This window comes from Bos taurus, chromosome 13 (genome assembly GCF_002263795.3).
Source record: "Bos taurus isolate L1 Dominette 01449 registration number 42190680 breed Hereford chromosome 13, ARS-UCD2.0, whole genome shotgun sequence".
NCBI lineage: Eukaryota > Metazoa > Chordata > Mammalia > Artiodactyla > Bovidae > Bos > Bos taurus.
Window position 1 is genome coordinate 72,622,301 of NC_037340.1, and position 21,564 is coordinate 72,643,864.

General features: G+C 47.6%; 1 protein-coding gene across 1 annotated transcript in view; it reads right to left on the minus strand.

Moving 5' to 3' along the window:
* JPH2 (junctophilin 2) overlaps positions 1–21,564 on the minus strand; it is a 75,026-nt gene that overhangs the window by 38,145 nt on the left and 15,317 nt on the right. Inside the window, exon 2 of the mRNA XM_025001265.2 lies at positions 10,610–11,390. Within this exon, the coding sequence (XP_024857033.1) occupies positions 10,610–11,390 (781 nt within the window). The remainder of the gene's footprint in view (positions 1–10,609; positions 11,391–21,564) is intronic.

The following is a 21,564-nucleotide window of genomic DNA, read 5'->3' on the forward strand; positions in this document are numbered from 1 at the left end:
AACTCTGTCCTCTGGCCATGCTCCTCTCTCTGGGTCACTGCCCCTTTTGAGGCCTCAGTTTCTCCATCTGCTAAATGAACACGTTGGGTGGCATCCTCTGACTAGCTTTGTCTGAGGACTGATGGGAGTGATGCTGAGTGTTTTCTCTGCACCTCCACTCTCCGAGCTCCGAAGGCCTGGCTCCCCCAAACACTCTGCCCTACAGTCTGAACATCGCCCTGCTGCCAGGGACCCAGGCAATCTCTTCTCTCTCCCTAGACCACTGGGCTCAGAGGCCTTAGAGTCACAGCTGCCTCGTGTATATCATGAGAATCCAGCTCTGACAACTCAGGAAATTCCATTCATCCTGGGCTTCGGTCTCTGGGAGCAAGGGGATTTTGTCCATCTGGCACTTCTCAGAAGAGGGATAGGATGCGGGGGCAGGAATCCGGGGTTTGGGGCCCTTCCAACATGTTGAGGCCACCCCCTGGGCATTTAATCCTCCCTGATGGAACCCCATATCCAGGAATCTCTGGAGGTCAGCTGGAAATAGAACAAGGGAGAATTTCTGCTTTTGTGGGCCTGGACAAGTTAACAGGGACCACTGGGTTCATGGAACACCCGACTGTCCTCAAACAATTTGGCAAAGATGCAAAAGACTGATAATCATGGTGCTGATGATGGTGTGAGGAAAATACCCTCTTATACATTGTTGGGTTGGGTTATAAATTTGGTGCAACCATTTTTGGAGATGAACTGGGATTCTGATAATAATTAAAACACACATTCTTTTTGACTCAGCAATTCCACTTCTAGGAATTTAACCCATAAAAGTACATCTGTGCGAGCAAGGATGACAGGCAGAGACATGGGAGCATCCCAGCAGGCTAACAACTTGGCATGCCTTGCAATGATTACTCTTAAATACCTATTGAACATATATGGGGAGGGGGCAGTGGGACCTTAGATAGGGGTGTTTGTTTGTGTTAATCCACTCAAGGGTATCACAGATCTTTTCAGGGGAGAGACCACTGAATTTACATTTTGACCATGAATGTCAAGAGTCAGTCCCTTGCAAAGACCTGGGCTAATGGCCTTATATTTCCAATGCATTCAAATGATGCCTGAGTCGCCCTGAGAGGATAGGGTACCTGGCTGAGCCATCCCTTTAACCAGATCCATGAGCAAGAACATGGGTCCAAGGATGTTCAATGCAGCCTTGTTTGTAATTGTGACAACATGAAATGCTTTCAATCTCCGTCATGAGAGATCTGGTTAAATAAGCCAAGCCACATCCAAACTGTGGAATATTATGCAACTGTTAAAAAGACAAAGGCAATATGTACACACGATGACGAGATCTCAAAACAAAAGCAAAATGAAGTTTAAAAGCAAAATGAAGAACACTATGTAGGTAGTTCGGTTGTGGAAAATAAAAACAAAAAATCACAAACCAGAATAGGTAAACGGAATGATGCTATGCGTGAAGTGTTAACAGTGGCTACTTTAAAGGTACAATCAAAACGGAAGTAGAAAAGATGTTTTATTAGTTTTTATCTTCTATCATTCTGAATTTCCTTACATTTCAGCAAGTATGCTGTTCTGAACAACGTAAAAAAAAAAAAAAAGAAAAAGAGCAAAGAGAGAAATTACCTATCTGAAGTGGCAGAAACTGTCCCAGGTAAGATCACAGACTCTGGGGCCAGAATAATGGATCTACCTATGTGACTTGGAGTATGTTCTAACAGTCTCTATGTGCCACAGTTAGAATTAGATGAGTGGATTTAGCTAAGCATTTAGAACAGTGCCTGCTGCATAGTAAGTTCCAAACTCCTTTACCCGGCGTTCAAAGCCGTCCTCACCTGGCCCTAAGCTGCCTTCCCAGCCTCATCTCTAATCGTTTTCCCCACCCATGGCACCCCTGCCAATGACTCATGGCTCCCAAAATAAACCACACACATTCCTACCTCCATGGCTTTACCTGGAATGACCTTTCTCTCCCACTTCTCCACCTGGCAAACTCCTAAGCAGACTTACCCACAACCTGCAGGGAATCTCCCAGACCACCTCTGGGGCAAATAGTTACTCTTTGTTCCTCTAACACACCACTGATTGTGTCAGATTCCAGCCTGTCTTGTCCACTAGGCTGTGAGTCCCCAGAGGAGGCTAGCCATGCTGATCCTTTGGGTGCCCAGTGTCCCAGTACAAGCTTGGCCCAGAGTAAGTGCTAATCAACACTTCTGAAAGAAAACCAGCTAAAGGTTAGGTTATGGTTAAGGCCATTCTAGAACCAGATCTCTTGACTCTGGGGTCTCAACTTCCAGCTCTGCCATTACTGAGAGGAATGACCTTGATTGAGACACTCAATCTGTCTGTGCCTCAGTTTCCTCATCCGTAAAATGGGAATAATAGTACCTTCCTCATAGGGTTGTTCTGAGGATTAAGTTAATATAACTAAGGTACTTAGAATCCTTCTGGATCCTAAAAATAAGAACTATATAGATCCTTGTTAAACAAAAATTAAATAATCAGGCGCAAACATGGGAAAACTTAGCCCTAGTCCAAGGCCAGCCCCTCTTCCCAGGATGGTCTGCAAAACCTGGAGGGGCTGGAAATGAGTGCTGGCAGATGTGAAATCACAGCCTGAAACAGCGCCAGGACTTCCCTGGGGGTCCAGTGGTTAGGAATTCGCCGGCCAAGGCAGGGAACATGGATTTGATCCCTTGTCTGGGAAGACCCTACGTGCCACCAGACAACTAGGCCCGTTAGCTACAACTACCGAGCCCACACTCTGCAACAAGAGAAACCACCACATCAAGCCCACTCACTGCAACTAGAGAAAGCCTGTGAGCAGGAATGATGACCCGGTTCAGCCAAAACTAAATCAATAAATAAAAACTCTTCATAAAAAAAAAAGGGAAGAAATAGCACCAGACCCGTTCTTTTTGTTAGTCAAGGACCAACCCTGGTCAGGTGCTTACAGGTCTCTCACACCTGTCAATCTCTAGCCAATGTCTCTTTTCAGCAAAACGGGACCAGACTTCAGGCTTAGCATCTTTGGCCTTAAGGTTGACCTCAGGTTGACCTCAGACTTGAATAGCATTCTGTTTTCAGAACCTCCCGTGATATGGGTCTCTCATTTTTAACAGTGTTCCAAAGTCTTCCTTTTCAGTAAGTGTACATATGTTAAAGTAAGTTGATTTGAAGATAGAGATTAAATTGGAAAGGTCCATATAGTCAAAGCATGGTTTTTCCAATAGTCATGTATGGATATGAGAGTTGGACCATAAAGAAAGCTGAGAGTCGAAGAATTGATGCTTTTGAACTGTGGTGTTGGAGGAGACTCTTGAGAGTCCCTCCGACTGTAAGGTGATCAAACCAGTCAATCCTAAAGGAAATCAATTCTGAATATTCATTGGAAGGACTGATGCTGACGCAGAAGCTCCAATACTTTGACACCTGATACGAAGAGCTGACTCATTAGAAAAGACCCTGACGCTAGGAAAGATTGAAGACGGGAGGAGAAGGGGATGACAGAGGGTGAGATGGGTTGGATGGCATCACCGACTCAACGGACATGGGTTTGAGTGGACTCCAGGAGTTGGTGATGGATAGGGAGGCCTGGCGTGCTCTGGTTCATGGGGTCGCAGAGAGTCAGACACGACTGAGTGACTGAAATGACTGAGATTGGAAAACAGAGGTGATATGTGGATGTAGCAAAAATTGGGACTGTGGCCTGCAGAAATACAAGCCTGGGAAATTGTTTTTGGGACCGTGAGAGATGATAGGCTTCCCTCCAGCTGATATTAATATCATTCTCAAGGGAGACTCAGATCAGTACAGAATGACTCATTATAACACAATTCATTGTTAACAGTGTACACCTCCTTGGACGCTTTCGAAGCAAAGGCCCTTTACATGGGCTATCTCTTTTATCCTCTGCAACAATACTTTGAAAGAGAATGTGATTCCCAGTTGACTGAAATGGAAAGTGAGGCATAGAGAAGTGAGGTAACTTGCTTAAGGTCACACGGTTTGTAAGAAGCTGAACGCAGATTCAAACCTGGATCTGTCCAATGTCATAGCCAAGCTCTTGGCTCTAAGCTTGCCAAGCTCTTAGCTTCTGCTCATCTGAGAAATTCACCTCTCAGCAACTCACAACGCCAACTCTAACCCTGCATTCAACCTGGGAACTTCCAGGGTCAGTCAGGGAGTGGGTGGGAATCGGGGTGGGGACGTGGAGGAGCAGAGAACACATGTGTTCAGGGGACCCTATCTTCAGGGTCACACCGATGCCACCATGGTCCAGAACCTGAGATGTTGCAAACGTCACACCCCGGGGAGGCTGAGAACTCCTGCGGGCCAGCCCCTGCCTCTGCTGCTGTGGCACAATGACAGCAATAACAACAAGAATCCTAGACAATGACAACAGCAGCTAATATTTATTGAGTGCTTCCTACTTCTGGCCCTTGTCCTGAATGCTGCGTATATAGTATCTGGTTTAACTTTTGTGAAAACGTTTCGAGGTAAACATTCATTTCCTTTTAGACATAAGAGAATTGCAATCTGCAGAGAAGACAAGATATGGGCGGCAGCAGCAGAGGGCAAGCTCCCTGTGCTCAGAACCTCTCCCTGTGCTCCTTCCAGAAGGGAGCCGTTTATCAGGGTGTTGGCATGACAACCAGAAGGGCTGAGATGCCTCCTCAAACATCCCAGCTTCCTTCCACAGCCCAGCATCCATGACCTTAAAAGGCATTACAAAAAGCGAGAGTAGCCACAAAATCAGAAACCCTGAAGCTAATACCCCCTTGACCACCTAGTGGCTATGAGCCTTTCTTTGTCCCTTTCCGTACCTCAGTTTCCTTAACTGGTCAGTGAAGGAGCTGGACCATCTCCTTAGGGCCCTGAATGGGTCTAGGAGCAACACTGCCCAAGAAAAGTATAACATGAGACACACATGCAATTTTTTTTTTTTTTTTTTTTACTTTTCTAGTTGCCACATTCAAAAATGTTAAAAGAAACAAGTGAAATTTATTACAATAATATGCTTTCTCTAACCCATTATATCTAACATATAATCATTTCAGGACTTCGGCAGTCCAGAGATTAAGACATCGCCTTCTAACATAGGTGATTGCAGGTTCAACCCCTGGTTGGGGAGTTAAGATCCCACATGCCTCATGGCCAAAAAAAAACCAGAACATACACAACAGAAGCAATACTGTAAGTGGATTCAACAAAGCCTTTAAAAATGGTCCACATCCCCGCCCCCTCCCCCGCAAGAAATATAAACATTTCAACCTGTAATCAATATAAAAATTTATTACTAGGTTCCTTTACATATTTTTCTTATGAAGTCTTTGAAAGCCAGGGTCTGCTTCACACTTACAGTGCATCTCAATTTGTATCAGCCACACTTTAAGACCTCGACAGACACACAAGGCCAGGGGCTACCATATTGGACAGCGCAAAGCTAGAGTCGCCTTCAATCTAGAGCACATTTTAGGGAATGAGACATCTCAGCTCTCTCCCTTCTCCCTGGGAAAGCAGTCCTGGTCCTAGACTTTGAGCTGAGAAGTTCCTTTCAAGCCCAGAGCAGACAATCTGAGGCCACAATGGAGAGAAACCCCAGGCTGCCTGGGCCAAGGAGGTTGGGAGAAAGGCTCTCTGTTCTCTGCAGCCTGATTACTCAACAAAGCCCCCGGGAGCGAGGCTCCTCCTAACCCAAAGATTCCCTTAATTGGAAATTCAATCTGAGCTTAAAACCGAGTCAAGCAGCTACCCACACTCCCCACCCCCACCCCAGTGCCACCAGCTCTGTGGGCATCCAGGATAAGGAATCCTAACCTCCCCTCCCGGTGGCACCACATGGAGGAAGCTGGCACCACCTTCTCACTCCTGAGACTCAGTGCCCAGCCATGGGTCTGGCAGCCTTCTTGGAGGGAGCTCAGTGTCTTCATGTTCAAGGGCACAGCCTTAGCAGAAAGGACAGGGAGGGTAGGGAAAGCAAGGCGGGCGGAGAGGGGCAAGCTTTTGTCCCCAGCAGGGGAAGACCTTGGGGAAATCCCTCCTTCTCTGCAAGCTTCCATTTCATCACCTTTAAAATCGAACATGTTAAACGATGGTAAAGACTGCTTTGCTGTTGGCTGCTCTGTGCCAGGCATTTTTCAGGCATTATCTCATCTACTCCCCCAAACAAACCCAGGAAAGAAAGAAGAGCCAGGGTTCAGAGTGGTGAGGCGACTTGGGCAAGGTCACACAGCAATTCAATACAAGAGCCAGAATTCCAACTCATGGACTTCCAAATCAAGAGTTTAAGCTCTTACCTCATTTAAGCTCTTTGGAGCCCCAGGCTGGCACAGGACAGCCTTGGCTTATGCCTGTCGTAACTATATACACTTGGCATAATAACTTTAAATGTTCCTTTGGAGAGAAGAGACAAATCTTCCATACAGAAGAATTTCTAGTTACGTATATGGATACTTTACCCTCCAAAAAGGCAGAGGTTTAATTCCAGACCCTTCTGAGTGTGGGCTGAACTGGATGTCTGGGATCCAGAGATTAAATTAGGGGGAGGATAAAATGGTAATTTGACAGCAGAGAAACCCAGCAGACACCACCTGAAAGTCTGAAGTTTAGTTAACAGTAAGGTATGAATGTTGGCTTTGATGAATGTGTCACTGTAATGAAAGAAGTTGACATTAGAGGAATCTGGGTTAAGAGTATATGGGAACTCTCTGTACTACCTTTGCAGCTCTTCAGTAATCCTACAATGATTCCAACATCAAAGTACTATTTTTAAAAAGTGACCCCTTGGGACTTCACTGGTGATCCACTGGGTAAGACTCAGAGCTCCCAAGGCAAGGGGCCTGGGTTCAATTCCCAGTGAGGGAACTACATCCCACATGCTGTAAAGATTGAAGATCCCGTGTGCTGCAAACTAAGACTCTGTGCAGCCAAATAAATACTATAAAGTGCTCCTAAAAGCATCCAATAAATCATATGACTATCTGGCTCTGCCCCTGACCAAGAAATCTTAAGAAAATCACCCATACCTTCTTTCTGCCTTAATGACAGTAACTATTCACACATTCCTAGCAACTGAAAGTTTACAATGTTTAGAGTGGGCAAATGTGCCGGTTAAAGCTTTGGAACCAGAAATCCAGGAGCTGAAGCCCTGGTTCTCTCACTTGCTTGTCGGGTGGCCTGAAGTGCACTGTCTTCCTTCTCTGGGTCCCAGCTTCCACATCTGTAAAACGGATTCACGGAAGGTCATGATAACTTGCATCTGTGGAGCCCTTGGCTAGGTGTCCAGCACAGCGGTGGGTACTCTGATGTGCCACCCAGTTTCCCCTTCAAAACCCAGGATTTATTTCTCGCCTCCTCCTGCCCTCAAGCTGCTCAGAGTACAGCCTACTGTCAGTCCTGTCCAGGGACGGCCACTAGCTAGAGAGAGCCGACCAGCCCCAGGTCATGTGCCTTCTGGAGGTCAGCTTGGATTCAATGCAGAGGCTCCAAAGATCCAGCCCCCTCACTTCAACTCGGGAGAACTTTGAAGGTCCTCTCCACTGCAGGGCGCCCCTTGAGGTCTGCTGAGGCACTGTGGAGACTGCATTGCAGCCCAGCATGACCCTCTGCCCAGTCCTGCCTCCTTCCCTTCCCCAGATATTGCTCCTCAGAATGTGCCCGTAAACTCCTGCATATTCATCTCCATCTCAAAGTTGGCTTCTGAGAGAACTCGTCCCATGACAGAGCTGTGAACCACTGGACACGGACTATGTTTCTTAACCCTCAGACCCACCCATTTTTATAGATGAGACAACTGAGGTTGATTTAGCCAAGAACATACACGTAAGAAATGGTGGCATCGCAGACAGGGAACGGAAGTTCAGATGGGCAAACTGAGTTGCCCGTCTTTCAGGTCTGAGCTGAAGGATGAAAGAGCTAAGACTCAGCCCTGCTCCTGCTTAACCCTTAAGACTACAGTGTGAAAGCCTCCATCCCAGGCCATGTCGAGCCACCAGCAGGAGGGTTCTCGGCACGAGGACAGGCTGGTACCTCTCACGGCTGTCCTGCCACACCCTCTGTTGCCCCCGCAGTTCGTCAACACCTGCAAAACGGGATTAACAGCAGTGCCTACCTCCTCATGACCTTGTATAAATGAAATGAGTTACTATACATCCCTGGAAGGAAAGTTATGACCAACCTAGATAGCATATTCAAAAGAAGAGACATTACTTTGCCAACAAAGGTCTGTCTAGTCAAGGCTATGGTTTTTCCTGTGGTCATGTATGGATGTGAGAGTTGGACTGTGAAGAAGGCTGAGCGCCGAAGAATTGATGCTTTTGAACTGTGGTGCTGGAGAAGACTCTTGAGAGTCCTTTGGACTGCAAGGAGATCCGACCAGTCCATTCTGAAGGAGATGAGCCCTGGGATTTCTTTGGAAGGAATGATGCTAAAGCTGAAACTCCAGTACTTTGGCCACCTCATGTGAAGAGTTGACTCATTGGAAAAGACTCTGATGCTGGGAGGGATTGGGGGCAAGAGGAGAAGGGGACCGACAGAGGATGAGATGGCTGGATGGCATTACTGACTTGATGGACGTGAGTCTGAGTGAACTCCGGGATTTGGTAATGGACAGGGAGGCCTGGCGTGCTTCGATTCACGGGGTCGCAAAGAGTCGGACACGACTGAGCGACTGATCTAATCTGATCTGATCTGATACATCCCTGATGGCTTCCCTGGTGGCTCAGATGGTAAACAATCCGCCTGCAATGCAGGAGACCTGGGTCTGATCCCTGGGTTGGGAAGATCTCTTGGAGAAGGGACTGGCAACCCACTCCAGTATTCTTGCCTGGAGAATCCCATGAACAGAGGAGCCTGGTGAGCTACAGTCCATGGGGTCACAAAGAGTCAGACACGACTCAGCAACTAACACACATACGTGAAGACATCAGAATGGTGACTGGCTCACAGGAAGCCCATTATAAGAGTTAGAATATAAACAAATAATATAAGCAGCATAAAGTTGCAACTGTGAATGTTGTAAGAAGACATCTATGCAGCTGAGTGAGAGTCAGGCTGTGACAGGGGGTGAGGCTTCATCAGCTCTATATGGGGGTCAGACTTGACCCGATCTCTGGAGGAATAGAAATTAAGGGGCAGCAAGAGGAAGGAAGAGTAGTCCAGACAGAGGAATCAGCAGGAACAAAAGCCTTCGGACAGGTAGAACTAGAGAAGGATGATGAAAGGCCAGTATGACTAGTACAGAGCCAAAAATCCAGGTCCTAGGATACGATGGTAGAAACTGAGGCTGGATAGGAGGGCAGGAACCACTTACTACCTGGCCACTCACTACCTGGGTGATTTGCAACTTTATCTTTCAGAGCCTCATTTATATCATCTGTAAAATGGGGACAAAAATAGTACAAAGTCATGAAGGAGACTGAATGAGTAGATATTTGTAAACCACTTAAAATAATGCCATGCACACAGCAGGTATTATAAACTTTTGAAGGTAATATTGGAACTTTTTCTGAAGTACAGTGAGAAGACATAGAGGGGCTCGAATATGGATGAAAGCGTAGGTACTAAGCGGATGGAGAGTGGATGGACGAAGGGCTGGGGGATGGGTCAGTGGAGGTGGCTGAGAGAATGGACAGGTGGATGGGTTGCTGGGTCTGTTTGGGTGATGAAGGTGGTTGGATGGATGGATAATGAGTGGATGGCTGGATGACTGGGCAGGTGGTAGAAGCGGATGTTGTTTCAGTAGACAGAAGCATGACTGGGTAAAGGGGTGAGTGAATAAATGGAGGAAATCAGATGAATGAAGGTGGTCGGGGTAAATGGATGCATGGTTGGATGTTAGGATGGCTGGTGGTTCAGCAGACGGGAGAAGTTGAGTGAATGTGGGTGCTGGGGATGAACGGATGGATGGGTGGTTGAACGGGTGTCTGGGTGGTTGGAAGAATGGTTGTGGATGGATGGGGCGTGTGAGTGCTTGGTTGAGTGGGTGTAAAGATGGAAAGCTGAATGGATAGATGAAGAAATGGTTGGGTGGATAAGGTGGATGTTATACAGGGGCTGAGTGGATGGATGGATAGAGGAGTTGGGCGAATGGAGGGATTGCTAGGGTGAGTAGTAGAGAAGTTGGGTGAGCGAAGTGGGTGGATGAATGGATGAATGACAGGGTGGTTGGATGGGCGACTAGGTGGTTGAATAGGTTGTTGGGTGGTTGGATGGGTAACTGGGTGATAGAATGAGCAAACAGAAAATTAAGTGGCTGGGTGGGTGGGATGGACAGTTGGGTAGAGAGATGGTTGTTTAGGTCAATATTATAAAAGTTGGGTAAACGTAAGGTTTAAGTGAAGGGAGGGATTGGTGAAGTGTGTGAAGCTGTGGGTGGGAAGAATCGAGTGTATAAATGGATGGATGATGGATAGACAATGAATGGATGGGTGAACAGGTGACATGAGATCCCGAAGCACCGCCAATAAACCCGCTATATAAAGTCTTGGGGGGAAACCCCTGATGGTGAAGGAAGCAGGAACAGGGCCTCTGAGGTTGCGCTGGCCCGGGACCCTTCCCGGAGTGGGACGCTGCCCATCCACGCCCCGCCCGGGGGTCCTACCTGGAGGCGGCGATCTCGGCCTTCTGGCGCGCGATGGCGGCGGCGCGCTGGGCGCCCTCCACGCTGTGGTCCACCTTCTGGCGGACCTTGCTGCTCTTGAGCGGCAGCACGCGGCGCTTGGTGCCCTTGACCAGCACGTTGTGGCGGTACTTGCCCTCCTCGCGGCGGCCGTCGGGCAGCGTGGTGCAGCCGTAGCCGTGGCGCAGGTTGTCCAGCCACTCGCCCTCGTAGCGGAGGCCGCTGGAGCGCTCGCTCACGCCGAAGCCCGAGCGCTTGTCGTTCTTCCACTCGCCCATGTAGGTCTCGGTGGTGGTGGCGTCGATGTCGGCCTCGAAGGGCGCGGCCTCGTCGGCGCCCTCGCCCAGGCTGCCGGTGGACGCGGCGTCGCTGGCGCCCGAGCTGAGGTCGCTCTTGAGGAAGCTGACGCGGCTGCGCTGGCTGCCCAGGGACGTGCGCGACTCGGCGCGGCGCAGCTTCCCCAGCAGCGCGCCCCGCTGGAACAGGCCGCCGCCCTTGGCCGCCCGCGCCACCGCCTCGGCGTTGGCCAGGAGGCTGAGCGCGAAGCCGCCGCGCGGGATGGCCGGCCCGGGCAGCGCGGGGCCGTCGGCGGCCGGCGAGGCGGGCGAGTCCGGGGCCAGCGTGCCGTTGCTGTGCTCGCTGCGCAGGGACGAGAGCGACGTACGCAGCGGCGAGCGCACCACCACGGCCATCCCGTAGGGCACGCTCTGGCGCACGCCGTAGCCGTGGCGCATGCCGTTGGTGAACTGGCCTTGGTACGTCCCTGCGGGCGAGGAGAGGACGGTCAGTGGAGCTCCCAGGGCTGCCAGGGAGCCCGGCCGTGCCACGGCCAGGCCGTCGAGGGGCAGGGGATGTGGAGTGACCGGAGCCAGCGGGCCTCCGAGGGTTGAGATTGCCTGAGTGTGTGAGAACACATGCCTGAAAGCCAGGCGTTGATGCAGTGGTGTGAATAGTCCCATTGGTGGGAACGTGTCAAGGTCACGAGCATGCCAGATGGAGTGAGGTGGAATGGCGCAGGGCATCAGTGTGTGAAGCTGTGCCAGCAGGCGAGGTCCCTCGAGTGCATGGAGTTACACGAGTGTGCCAGGACATGAGCAGACAGTGTGTATATTTCTGCTGGTGGGAACACACTAGGGTCTTTAGTGTGCCAAACAGAGTGAGGTTGAGAGAGCCTTTTTAAGTGAAGAGTGAGCCAGGTGAGGCTCTGTGAGTGTGAAGTAAACTGAGCGTGCGTAGAAATGGAATCACACAAGAGAAATGAAAAGTGCCAGAGGGAGAGTGGGTAAGACAGTCAGTTTGTGAGGTAGTGTGAAAATTGCATTTGTGTGAGTGTGCAAGGTAGGGGAGCATGTGGAAGCATGAGTGTGCAAGGCAGTGTGTGCACAGAGGGTGACCAAGATCACACCAACGGGTCATCATGAGATGTATGTAAGGTTATGAGAGCATCTGTGGTCTTCAGTGTGCAAGGACAGGTAAAGTTGTAAAGGTGCAAGACTTAGAGGATCAAAAAGTGCAAACTTGTGAGCAGGCAAGGCTCTGTATGTAGGTTAAATGTTTGTGCATGGTTATCCTGGTGTTCAAGGTGAAGTGAAGGTCCAAGGTCATGAATGGCTAAGGCGGTGTTTTCATGGTGGTATGAATGTTGGAGGGCATGGGCAAGTGTGAATTTGTGCAAGGCCATGTGTAGAGAAGACGGTTGGGGGCATGAATATCAGTGTCTTTTGACTGTATAGGCTCATGTATGTCTGATGCCGTGTGTACACATGGCGTGAGTGCCTAGCGGAGGTGACATTACGGGTATGTGTGAGGTCTGAGTACACAAGGCCATATGAGTGCTGAAGTGCAACGTAATCTGAGATTGAGACACCCGATGCTGAGTGAGGGTGTGAGGTTGGGCGCATTAATGAAACTGAGACCATTGACACTACATGTACGCAGGATAGTGGCGTGTACAGGGAGCTATTAGCAGGAAGGCCTTGCGTGTCCATGAGTATGAACACATGAGCTCCTGGGAACTAGAATCTGTGCACGTGACTGTGACATGCATAGAGGGGCGGAAGAGAGTAGTGGTTAGAAGCACAGACTCCGGAGCCAGGCTGCTGGGTCTGAATCCTGCCTTGGCCCTTGCTAGCTGTGTAACTTTGGGCAAGTGACTTAACCTCTTTGTGTCTCAGCTGTCTCACCCGTTAGAACAGATTAACAGTTGCCTCTAACCTCATAGGGTTGTTGGAGGTTTAAATGAGTTAATATTGCTGATGAACTATGAAGGAAAAGATATGAGTGTGATTTTGTGATTCTGCAAAGTTGTGCTAGTGTGTGTGGTTACCTAGCTGCATGAACAAGCTGATACAAAGCTACAAAATAACTTCATATTCCACCCCCATCCTAAGAGGCTGTGCTCCCTGGGGCTCCATCCAAGACCTCCCTCCATCTAAGACCTCCCACGCCCTCCCCTGTCCTCCCTGGGGGATTGCATCATCTGGTGCTTTTATAACTGCCACCTATCTCTTGCTGGTTATCCTGACTATATCCCCAACCTCTTCCCCTCTGCAGCTCCACCTTGAAGACAGGTGCCCCCAGATGTGACACAGCATCTCCAACTTGTCACCTCCCCTCCCAGCTCCCCAACACCTGTTCTGCCTTCTGGATCTTCCTCCCCGCAGCAGCACCCCTGAAAGCCATTTCTCTGCCTCCATCTTTGTGCCTGGAGTACAGAACAGTGCCTGACACAGCATGTTCGCTGAAGTGAGGGGGCAATTCAGAGCCTGTGTTTTAAACACAAGCTGATATGCAGCCCTGATTAACCAAACAACCAAATGGCTTCCCAACAAATACCCAGGATGGCTGCTGCAGCTGCTAAGTTGCTTCAGTCGTGTCCGACTCTTCGCGACCCCATGGACTGCAGCCTACCAGGCTCCTCTGTCCGTGGGATTTTCCAGGCAAGAGTACTGGAGTGGGTTGCCATTGCCTTCTCCAGGATGGCTGCTAAGGGACCCCTAAGGTCAACCCAACAGGCATGCTCCCATTCATACCTTTGCATTGGCTGTTCCCTCTGCTTGGAACTCTTTTCCCTCCCAATGTCCTTGAAGTGTTTGCTCCCTGAGGCTTACCTGACCACCCTGTTTAAAATTACAATCTGCCTGGGACTTCACTGGTGGTCCAGTGGTTACGAATCCACCTTGCAATGCAGGGGACACAGGTTCGAGTCCTGGTCGGGGAACTAAAATCCCACATGCCGCAGAGCAACAAAGCCCGCGACCACAACTAGAGAGTCCCTGCGCCAAAACAAAAGATCCTGCACGACGCAACAAAGATCCACGTGCTGCAATCAAGACCCAATGCAACTAACTAAATAAATGTTTGTAAAAATAAGTAAAATGCTAACACCCACCCAAATTTCTTTCCCCTTCCTTCTTTGCTTTTTGTTCCTTCATAGCATATCTAATATTACATATATTTTGCTTTTTCTTTTGTTTTTTGACTATCTTCCCTGGGTTTCCTTGGTGGCTCAGTGGTAAAGAATCCACCTGCTGACACAGGAGATGGGAGTTTGATTCCTGGGTCGGGAATATTCCCTGGAGAAGGAAATGGCAACCCACTCCAGTATTCTTGCCTGAAAAATCCCATGGACAGGAGTCTGGCAGGCTACATGGGGTTGCAGAGAGTTGGACATGACTGAGCACACACACACACACACACACACATACACGGCACATCTCCCTAGTAGAATGTAAGTTCCATAAATGCAGGATTTCCATTCTTTTTTGTTCACTGTTGTATCCTTAGTACCTAAAATAATAATACTATTCAATAAATATTGTTGAATAACAATATTCAATAGATATTTGTTGAAGGAATGAGTGAGTAGCATGAATTTTATAACTATTTTCTCTTCTTTCTGCTCTAGCCAGCTGAAAATGGATCTGCAAAAATGACCAGAGAGATGTTTATAATGGCTCCCATAAGACTCACCCAACATGACACAGTTAATAAATGCAGAGTGATAAATGCAGAGTGTCACAACTCACATCCATATCTGACTGTGCTCCTTCCAAAAGTCTCAGAAGAAAAAAGAAAAAAAATGAGACAGAGAAGTGGACGAGACAGCACATTGTGGACAGACAATGAGACAAGAACAGGACAGAGAAGATAGTAAACTGGAGGAAAGAAAAAAGCTAATCTCTGGATTGAATAGCTTGTGAAATCAAATCAACCAATCTACCTTTAGCTTAAATTTGGCATGAGATGGGCTGACGTGGCCCCTTTAAGCCTAAGAAAAACTGAGATTGCAACAGGAGAGTGTCTCTTGGCCTCCAGTTGGGGAGGAAACGGCCAGGCTATATTAGGAAACTTACAAGCAAGTGACAAGAAGCGCAGACACCCAGGGGAGGTTGGGAGTGACAGGGCCCTGGGAAGGGGAAGAGCCAAGTGCTGGGGTCATTCCCTGCCTGACTCTCTCTAAGACAGGACAGTTCTCTCTGGGGACAGGAAGAATGCATCCAAAGAGGGAGAGGGGAACCCACCCAGAGCCATCTGGCTGAGAAGGGCCCTCTGTGTAAGGAAGTGCTTCCTCATACCCTTTGGGATGGCCCCTCACTTGAACTTGTAGACATTACAGGGCTTGCCTGCAGGGTAAGGACCAAGATTCTCAGCAGCCTGCAAGGCCTGACGTGGGCTGCCCCTGCCCACCTCTCCGGATTCATCCTGAATGGCTCTCCAGGAATACTCGCCTTCCTACCTCAGGGCCTTGACACATGCCTCCCCTCTTTTTCTTGGTGTGCTCTTCTCCTCTCTCCTCCCTTAGTCAACTTCTAGTGACATTTCAAGCTTCAGCTTAAATCTGACTTCACCTAGGATGATTTCTTGAGCCCTCCCCCACCCCCCACCAGATACTGCCACATGATGTCAGTACTTCTGGGCGTTGTGTGCAGTCACAGCCAACAATGTTTATCATCGTTTATTCACCTTAAGCCTTTCCTACCAGACTGTGGCTTCCAAGAAGGGATGGGATCCTATCTTGCTTATTTGCCATGATCTCATCATCTACACAGTACCCAGGCATAAGGAAGCCCTGAGTGAACATCTGGGGAACCTGGGAGCATCTCCTGAATGAACCTTACTGTTCTTTCATGGTCAGGAACTGTATCTTGTCTTTTCCCTCACAACTCAGCGTATAGTAAATTCTCAGTTGGGACTGGCAGTGGCTGCCGAGAATATTCACGACTAACTCTGGGAGTTACTGGGATATTTGTAAAAAACTGATGAAGGCTATAACCACAGTAAATGCCATCCTAATATACAGACCAGACTCCTCAGTTTAATAAAACCGAAATAGTGCCTTTTCCTTGCAATCCTTGTTCAGGTTTAGTATAGAATAACCTGGGTTGGGAAAGACTCTGCCTACCAGTGCAGGAGACACGGGTTTGATCCCTGATCAAGGAAGATCCCACAGGCCACGGGGCAACTAAGCCCATGTGCCACAACTATTGAGCCTGTGCTCTAGAGCCTGCTCACCACAACTACTGAAGCCCACGTGACCCAGAGCCCGTGCTCCGCAACAAGAGAAGCCACTGCAACGAGAAGCCTGAGAACTGCAACTAGAGAGTAGCCCCTACTCTCTAAAACTAGAGAAAAGCCTGCACAGCAGCGAAGACCCAGCCCAGCCAAAACTAAATAAATACATAAAATTATAGTAAAAAGAATAACCTGAGTTTTAATCATAACTCTTGACACTGGGTAGTTCTAAAACATGCATAAGTTATTGAAGCCAGTTAAGTCTCAGTTATGTCTATAACTATAACATGGAGGTAATGATACCTCCTTCCTGTGGCTTTTCACTCATTCCTTTGAATCAAGTGTTGGCAACGAACTGGCCTAGGTGCTGGGGATGCAGTGCAAATAAGTAGATGTGGTCCCTGCCCTCAAGGGGCTTGGAGTCTAGTGCCAGCGATAGATTTGATTTAATGGCACCCCACTCCAGTACTCTTGCCTGGAAAGTCGCATGGACGGAGGAGCCTGGTAGGCTGTAGTCCATGGGGTCACTAAGAGTCGGACACGACTGAGCGACTTCACTTTCACTTTTCACTTTCATGCATTGGAGAAGGAAATGGCAACCCACTCCAGTGTTCTTGCCTGGAGAATCCCAGGGACGGGGGAGCCTGGTGGGCTGCCGTCTATGGGGTCGCACAGAGTCAGACACAACTGAAGCGACTTAGCAGCAGCAGCACAGGAATAAACATTAGGCTGCCCCAGCAGTGTGATCCAGAGAGATGACCATCCAGTTCTTGGTTGGCAGTGGAATGGGGAGGGTTGGTTGACCAAAGATTAAGTGAACTCTATGTGAGGCAGCTAGCACACAGCAAGTGCTCAATAAAGGCTAGCTTTTTGGCAGGTCAAAGTCTTTGCTCAGAAAAGCTGGCCCAGAAAGGATTAACTGGGAAGATGAAGAGGAGCCAGGAAGGACAGAGAGAACTTAGAGGGAGAGAATGAGACCAGCTCTGGTTTTCTCCCTAGGTCTGCGTGCTTGTAAGAAAGCGGGCTTGTGTCCTGGGATGCCCAGCTTTTGCTGGTTTGGGGACACTTCTGAATCAGGGAGGCCTCAGAGCGTCTGTCCTTGGGAGGAAGAGCATTTGGGGGATCTGTTCATCAGTGAGACTTGGCCCCCTACACACAGAATGGAGGAGTTTCTGGAAACCATATCTATAGTATAAGATCCACCCCTCCGGGGCCAGAGTTTATGGCTTAATTGACCTGGATACTAGAAAGCATATCAGATGGTTGTAATATGCATTCTGTCAACGTTCTCCACTGACCTCAGCCAGCATGCTCTGTCCCTCTGTTGTAAAGCCTGCTAACTGAGGCCCTTAGCACCCTGATGCACCCATTGGCAGCTTGATCTCTAGCAGATCCATGCCCCTGTTCCCACATGTGGAGTTGTCTATTTAACTGTTCCTAAATGTATTCACTTCTGTTGTACGCATTATTTGTTTGTTTTAATTATCTTTGGCTATGCCAGATCTTTGTTGTTGTGTGCAGGCTTTCTCTAACTGTGGTGAGCAAGGGCTACTCTTTAGCTGTAGTGGGTGGGCTTCTCACTGAGGTGGCTTCTCTTACTGCGGAACACAGGCTCTGGGTGTGCAGGCTTCAGTAGTTGCGGTCCCCAGGCTTAGCTGCCCCAAGGCATGTGGAATCTTCCCAGCGCAGGGATCGAAACCACATCCCCTGCATTGCAAAGTAGCTTCTTAACCACCAATAGGGAAGCCCCGGACTCATTATTGAAATATTGTTATTTGTTAACATTTGTTCTCTAAACCAGTGTACTATGAGTATACAGAGAGAGAGTCTAACTTCTCCAAAAACAAGATGAATGTTTTTGGATGTTCATAAGGGAGAGAGTTCCTTAAAAATCGCTCTCAAACTTGCCATGAATGGGCTAACTATAAAAGAATGGGAAAAAAATATAAATTTTTAATTTATAAATTAAATTTAATTTCTTGCTCCATTTTAAAGAAACCAACAGAAACCAGAAATTGTAAATGATATGTTACAGGAACGGAAGGCAGACAATGAGAAACTCCACTGAATATCTACACGTTGTACCTAATGTGACAGGGCTTCCCCGGTAGCTCAGCTGGTGCAGAATCTGCCTGCAGTGCAGGAGACCCTGGTTCAAGTCCTGGGTCAGGAAGATCCCTGCAGAAGGGATAGGCTACCTACTCCAGTATTCTCAGGCTTCCCTTATGGCTCAGATGGTGAAGAATCTGCCTGCAATGCGGGAGACCTGGGTTGGATCCCTGGGTTGGCAACATCCTCTGGAGGGGGATCACAGTCCATGGGGTCACAGAATCAACACAGCACATACCTAAATGTGATATAAATTAAAATAAATATCACAAGAGACTTCCCCTGGCAGTACAATTGTTAAGACTTTGAGCTTCCAATGTAGGGTATATGGGTTCGATCCCTGGTCGGAGAACTGAAATCCGATGGCCACACAGTGCACTGAGAAAATAAATAAAAAATGAATATCTTAAGGTTTATGCTGCCAAGTCCCTTCAGTCGTGTCCGATTCTGTGCGACCCCATAGACGGCAGCCCCCCAGGCTCCTCTGTCCGTGGGATTTTACAGGCAAGAGTACTGGAGTGGGGTGCCATTGCCTTCTCCCCTTAAGGTTTATAAATCATTTAAAAATCTTTCTCTGCTCTCACTAACATTCAGTTAACCAAGTTGCATTTGGCATCAATGACATCAGATTAGAGGGCTTCTACTTCGATTTTAAACATCAGTGTGAGTACATCTGCTGTGACCAAGAGATGGGTCCATCTCAGGAAAGAAGATACCAGATGGGTAACTGAAACTAAGACAAGGAGAATAAAAGCCTGTGTATGCCAGTACCCTGATGTGTGACTTTCCCATAGGGTGTGAATCCAAGGTTTGGATGAGTTTATTTAGGGCAACACTGCACTTTTGTTTTTCTTTCTCAAGTAAAGGATGCTTCTGACCTGAGTCACTGGGGACTCTGTCTTCTACCTGGTCCGCTGGAATTCTCCCAATGTGGTAGGTGCAGGTCATTCTGTTCAGACCACAAGAGGCCAAACTAGAGATATATAGCCTAGAAGATTCTTCCAGCTATACAACCTAATGATCTATTAAGGCAGGCTCTCAAAAAATGTGTTTCTCAAAACTGGTGTTAATAGTTTATCATGAAAAAAAATTCTGAAGTCAAGACAATTTGAGGAGGTTAAATGAAATGAGTTTTTCTGACTGTGAGACTATGCCAGAAGAATTATTTTATATATTTTATATAAACTATTTTAAATATATTATATATATATATATATATATATATATATGTATATATATATGGCAGTGCTTGGGTCTCTGGGTCTTAATTGGGACATGTGGGATCCAGTGCCCTGACCAGGGATCAAACTGGGCCCCCTGCATTGGGAATGCAGAGTCTTAGCAACTGGACCACCAGGGAAGTCCCCAGAAGAATTATTCTTCAAGAATTTTTCTTAATTCTTCACTATTCCTCCCATGTGTCTCTGAGAAAGATTCTCAATCCAGGGGCAAATCCTGATTGCTCTAAGTCAAGCATTAAAGTCTCTCCAGCTTGCCAGTGATTGGATTAGTCGTGAGCGTGTGATGAAATCTGACCTTGAGACTTGAGGGTAAGTTGGCTAGTGGGGTGGGGCAAGGGAGACAAGAGAGGTTTCATAGCTCTTATAAAGAGATACATGGGGAGAAACATACCCTCTTTTTCTGCTGGATGTTGTTGAATGTGGACATGACTCCTGGAGCAGTGGCCAGAGGGTAACTAGCTGAGAGCAAAACCCACACTCTGTGGATGGCAGAGCAAAAAGATAGCAGGAGTCTGGGTTCTTGCTGGTGCTATTGCACCTTCAAATTAACTGATCCTGAGACTTCCCTACCTCTGGAGTGTTGTTATGTGCAATCAGAAATATTCTTATTAAAAAAGATCTGTGCTGCCCAATAATGGTAGCTACTAGCTGCATGTGGTTATTGAGCACTGGATTGAAAATATTTAGTACAGAAAAAAATGTAAACTATCTCACTAATAACTGTATATTGATTACATGTAGAAATGATACTTTTTGGGATAACAAGTTAAATAGAAGATGTGTAATTGTAAAGCAATTTTCCACCAATTTTTAAAAAATATGTGATTAAAATTGATTTCACATTTTAAAATGTGGCTACTAGAAAATTTTAAATTACATTTGGAGCCCACATTATATTTCTATTGGGAAGTGTTGGTTTTAGGTCATTTGGAAGTTAGCGCTTTCTATTACTTACAGACAGAAAAAAATATCCTAAGAGATACAGGTCTAATCATTCTAATTTTACAGCTGGGAAAATTGAAATAAAAAATGTAAATGACTTGCTCATGATCATACTAGTGTGGCAGTTGTTGGAGATCACAGCTGAGTAACCAGACCAGTGCCTCCTCAGCACCTCTAAGAACCTGAGAACACCCTTTACAAGGTAAAGGTTCAGAAGCCTTCACCCAAATCTCAGCCCTAAAGAAGTACAACTATTCAGAAACCCACAGGGATGTAAAGCAATTATCCTTCAATAAAAAATAAAATTTTTAAAAGTATATAAAGAAAATAAAAGTGTGATTAAAAAAAAGAGAGAGAAACCCTCGGGGAGTCTAGAAGACACAGAGTCCACTTTGAGACAGAAAAGAGATATGTGGATCAGACCATGAATTCTGCCTCCAAATACAGACTGCTGCTGCTGCTGCTGCTGCTAAGTCGCTTCAGTCATGTCCGACTCTGTGCGACCCCATGGACTGCAGCCCACCAGGATCCTCTGTCCATGGGATTTTCCAGGCAAGAGTACTGGAGTGGGGTGCCATTGCCTTCTCTGCCAAATACAGACTAGACACTGAGAAAACCATTCCCTCTGGCCAGTGACACCTGCCTATTTCTAGGAAACTGTCTGAGATCCAAATATCAGTGTCCCTAACGGACTGACGAGAGATGGAGAGGAAGGAATCAGGACAGGCTCCTCTCTGGGGGTCCCCACTGTCCATGAAAGTCCTCAACTGACAGTCCAGTGTGTCTGCATGACCTGGTCCCAGCTCACTTTCTCAGTTTTGTCTTCCAAATCCACTAAAGCCCATTTTCAAAGCCACCTGCTTCAGAAAACTACCCAGGCCACCTCCTTCCTCCAAACACTCATCACTTCATACCACTAAGAGCTGCTATCTTGTCAATATCTTGTCTGTTTTGTCCAACAGTGTTCCCTGATCCTTTTCCCCAGGTCCTCTATTTAGGAGTTAGCTCAAGATCTTTGGGCAGGACGGTGAAAGCCTCATCAACAGATTCAGATGGGTCAGACACGACTGAAGCAACCTGGCACACACACACCAAGTTCTTCTCAAGGCTCAAAGGAAGACAACTCTTGGA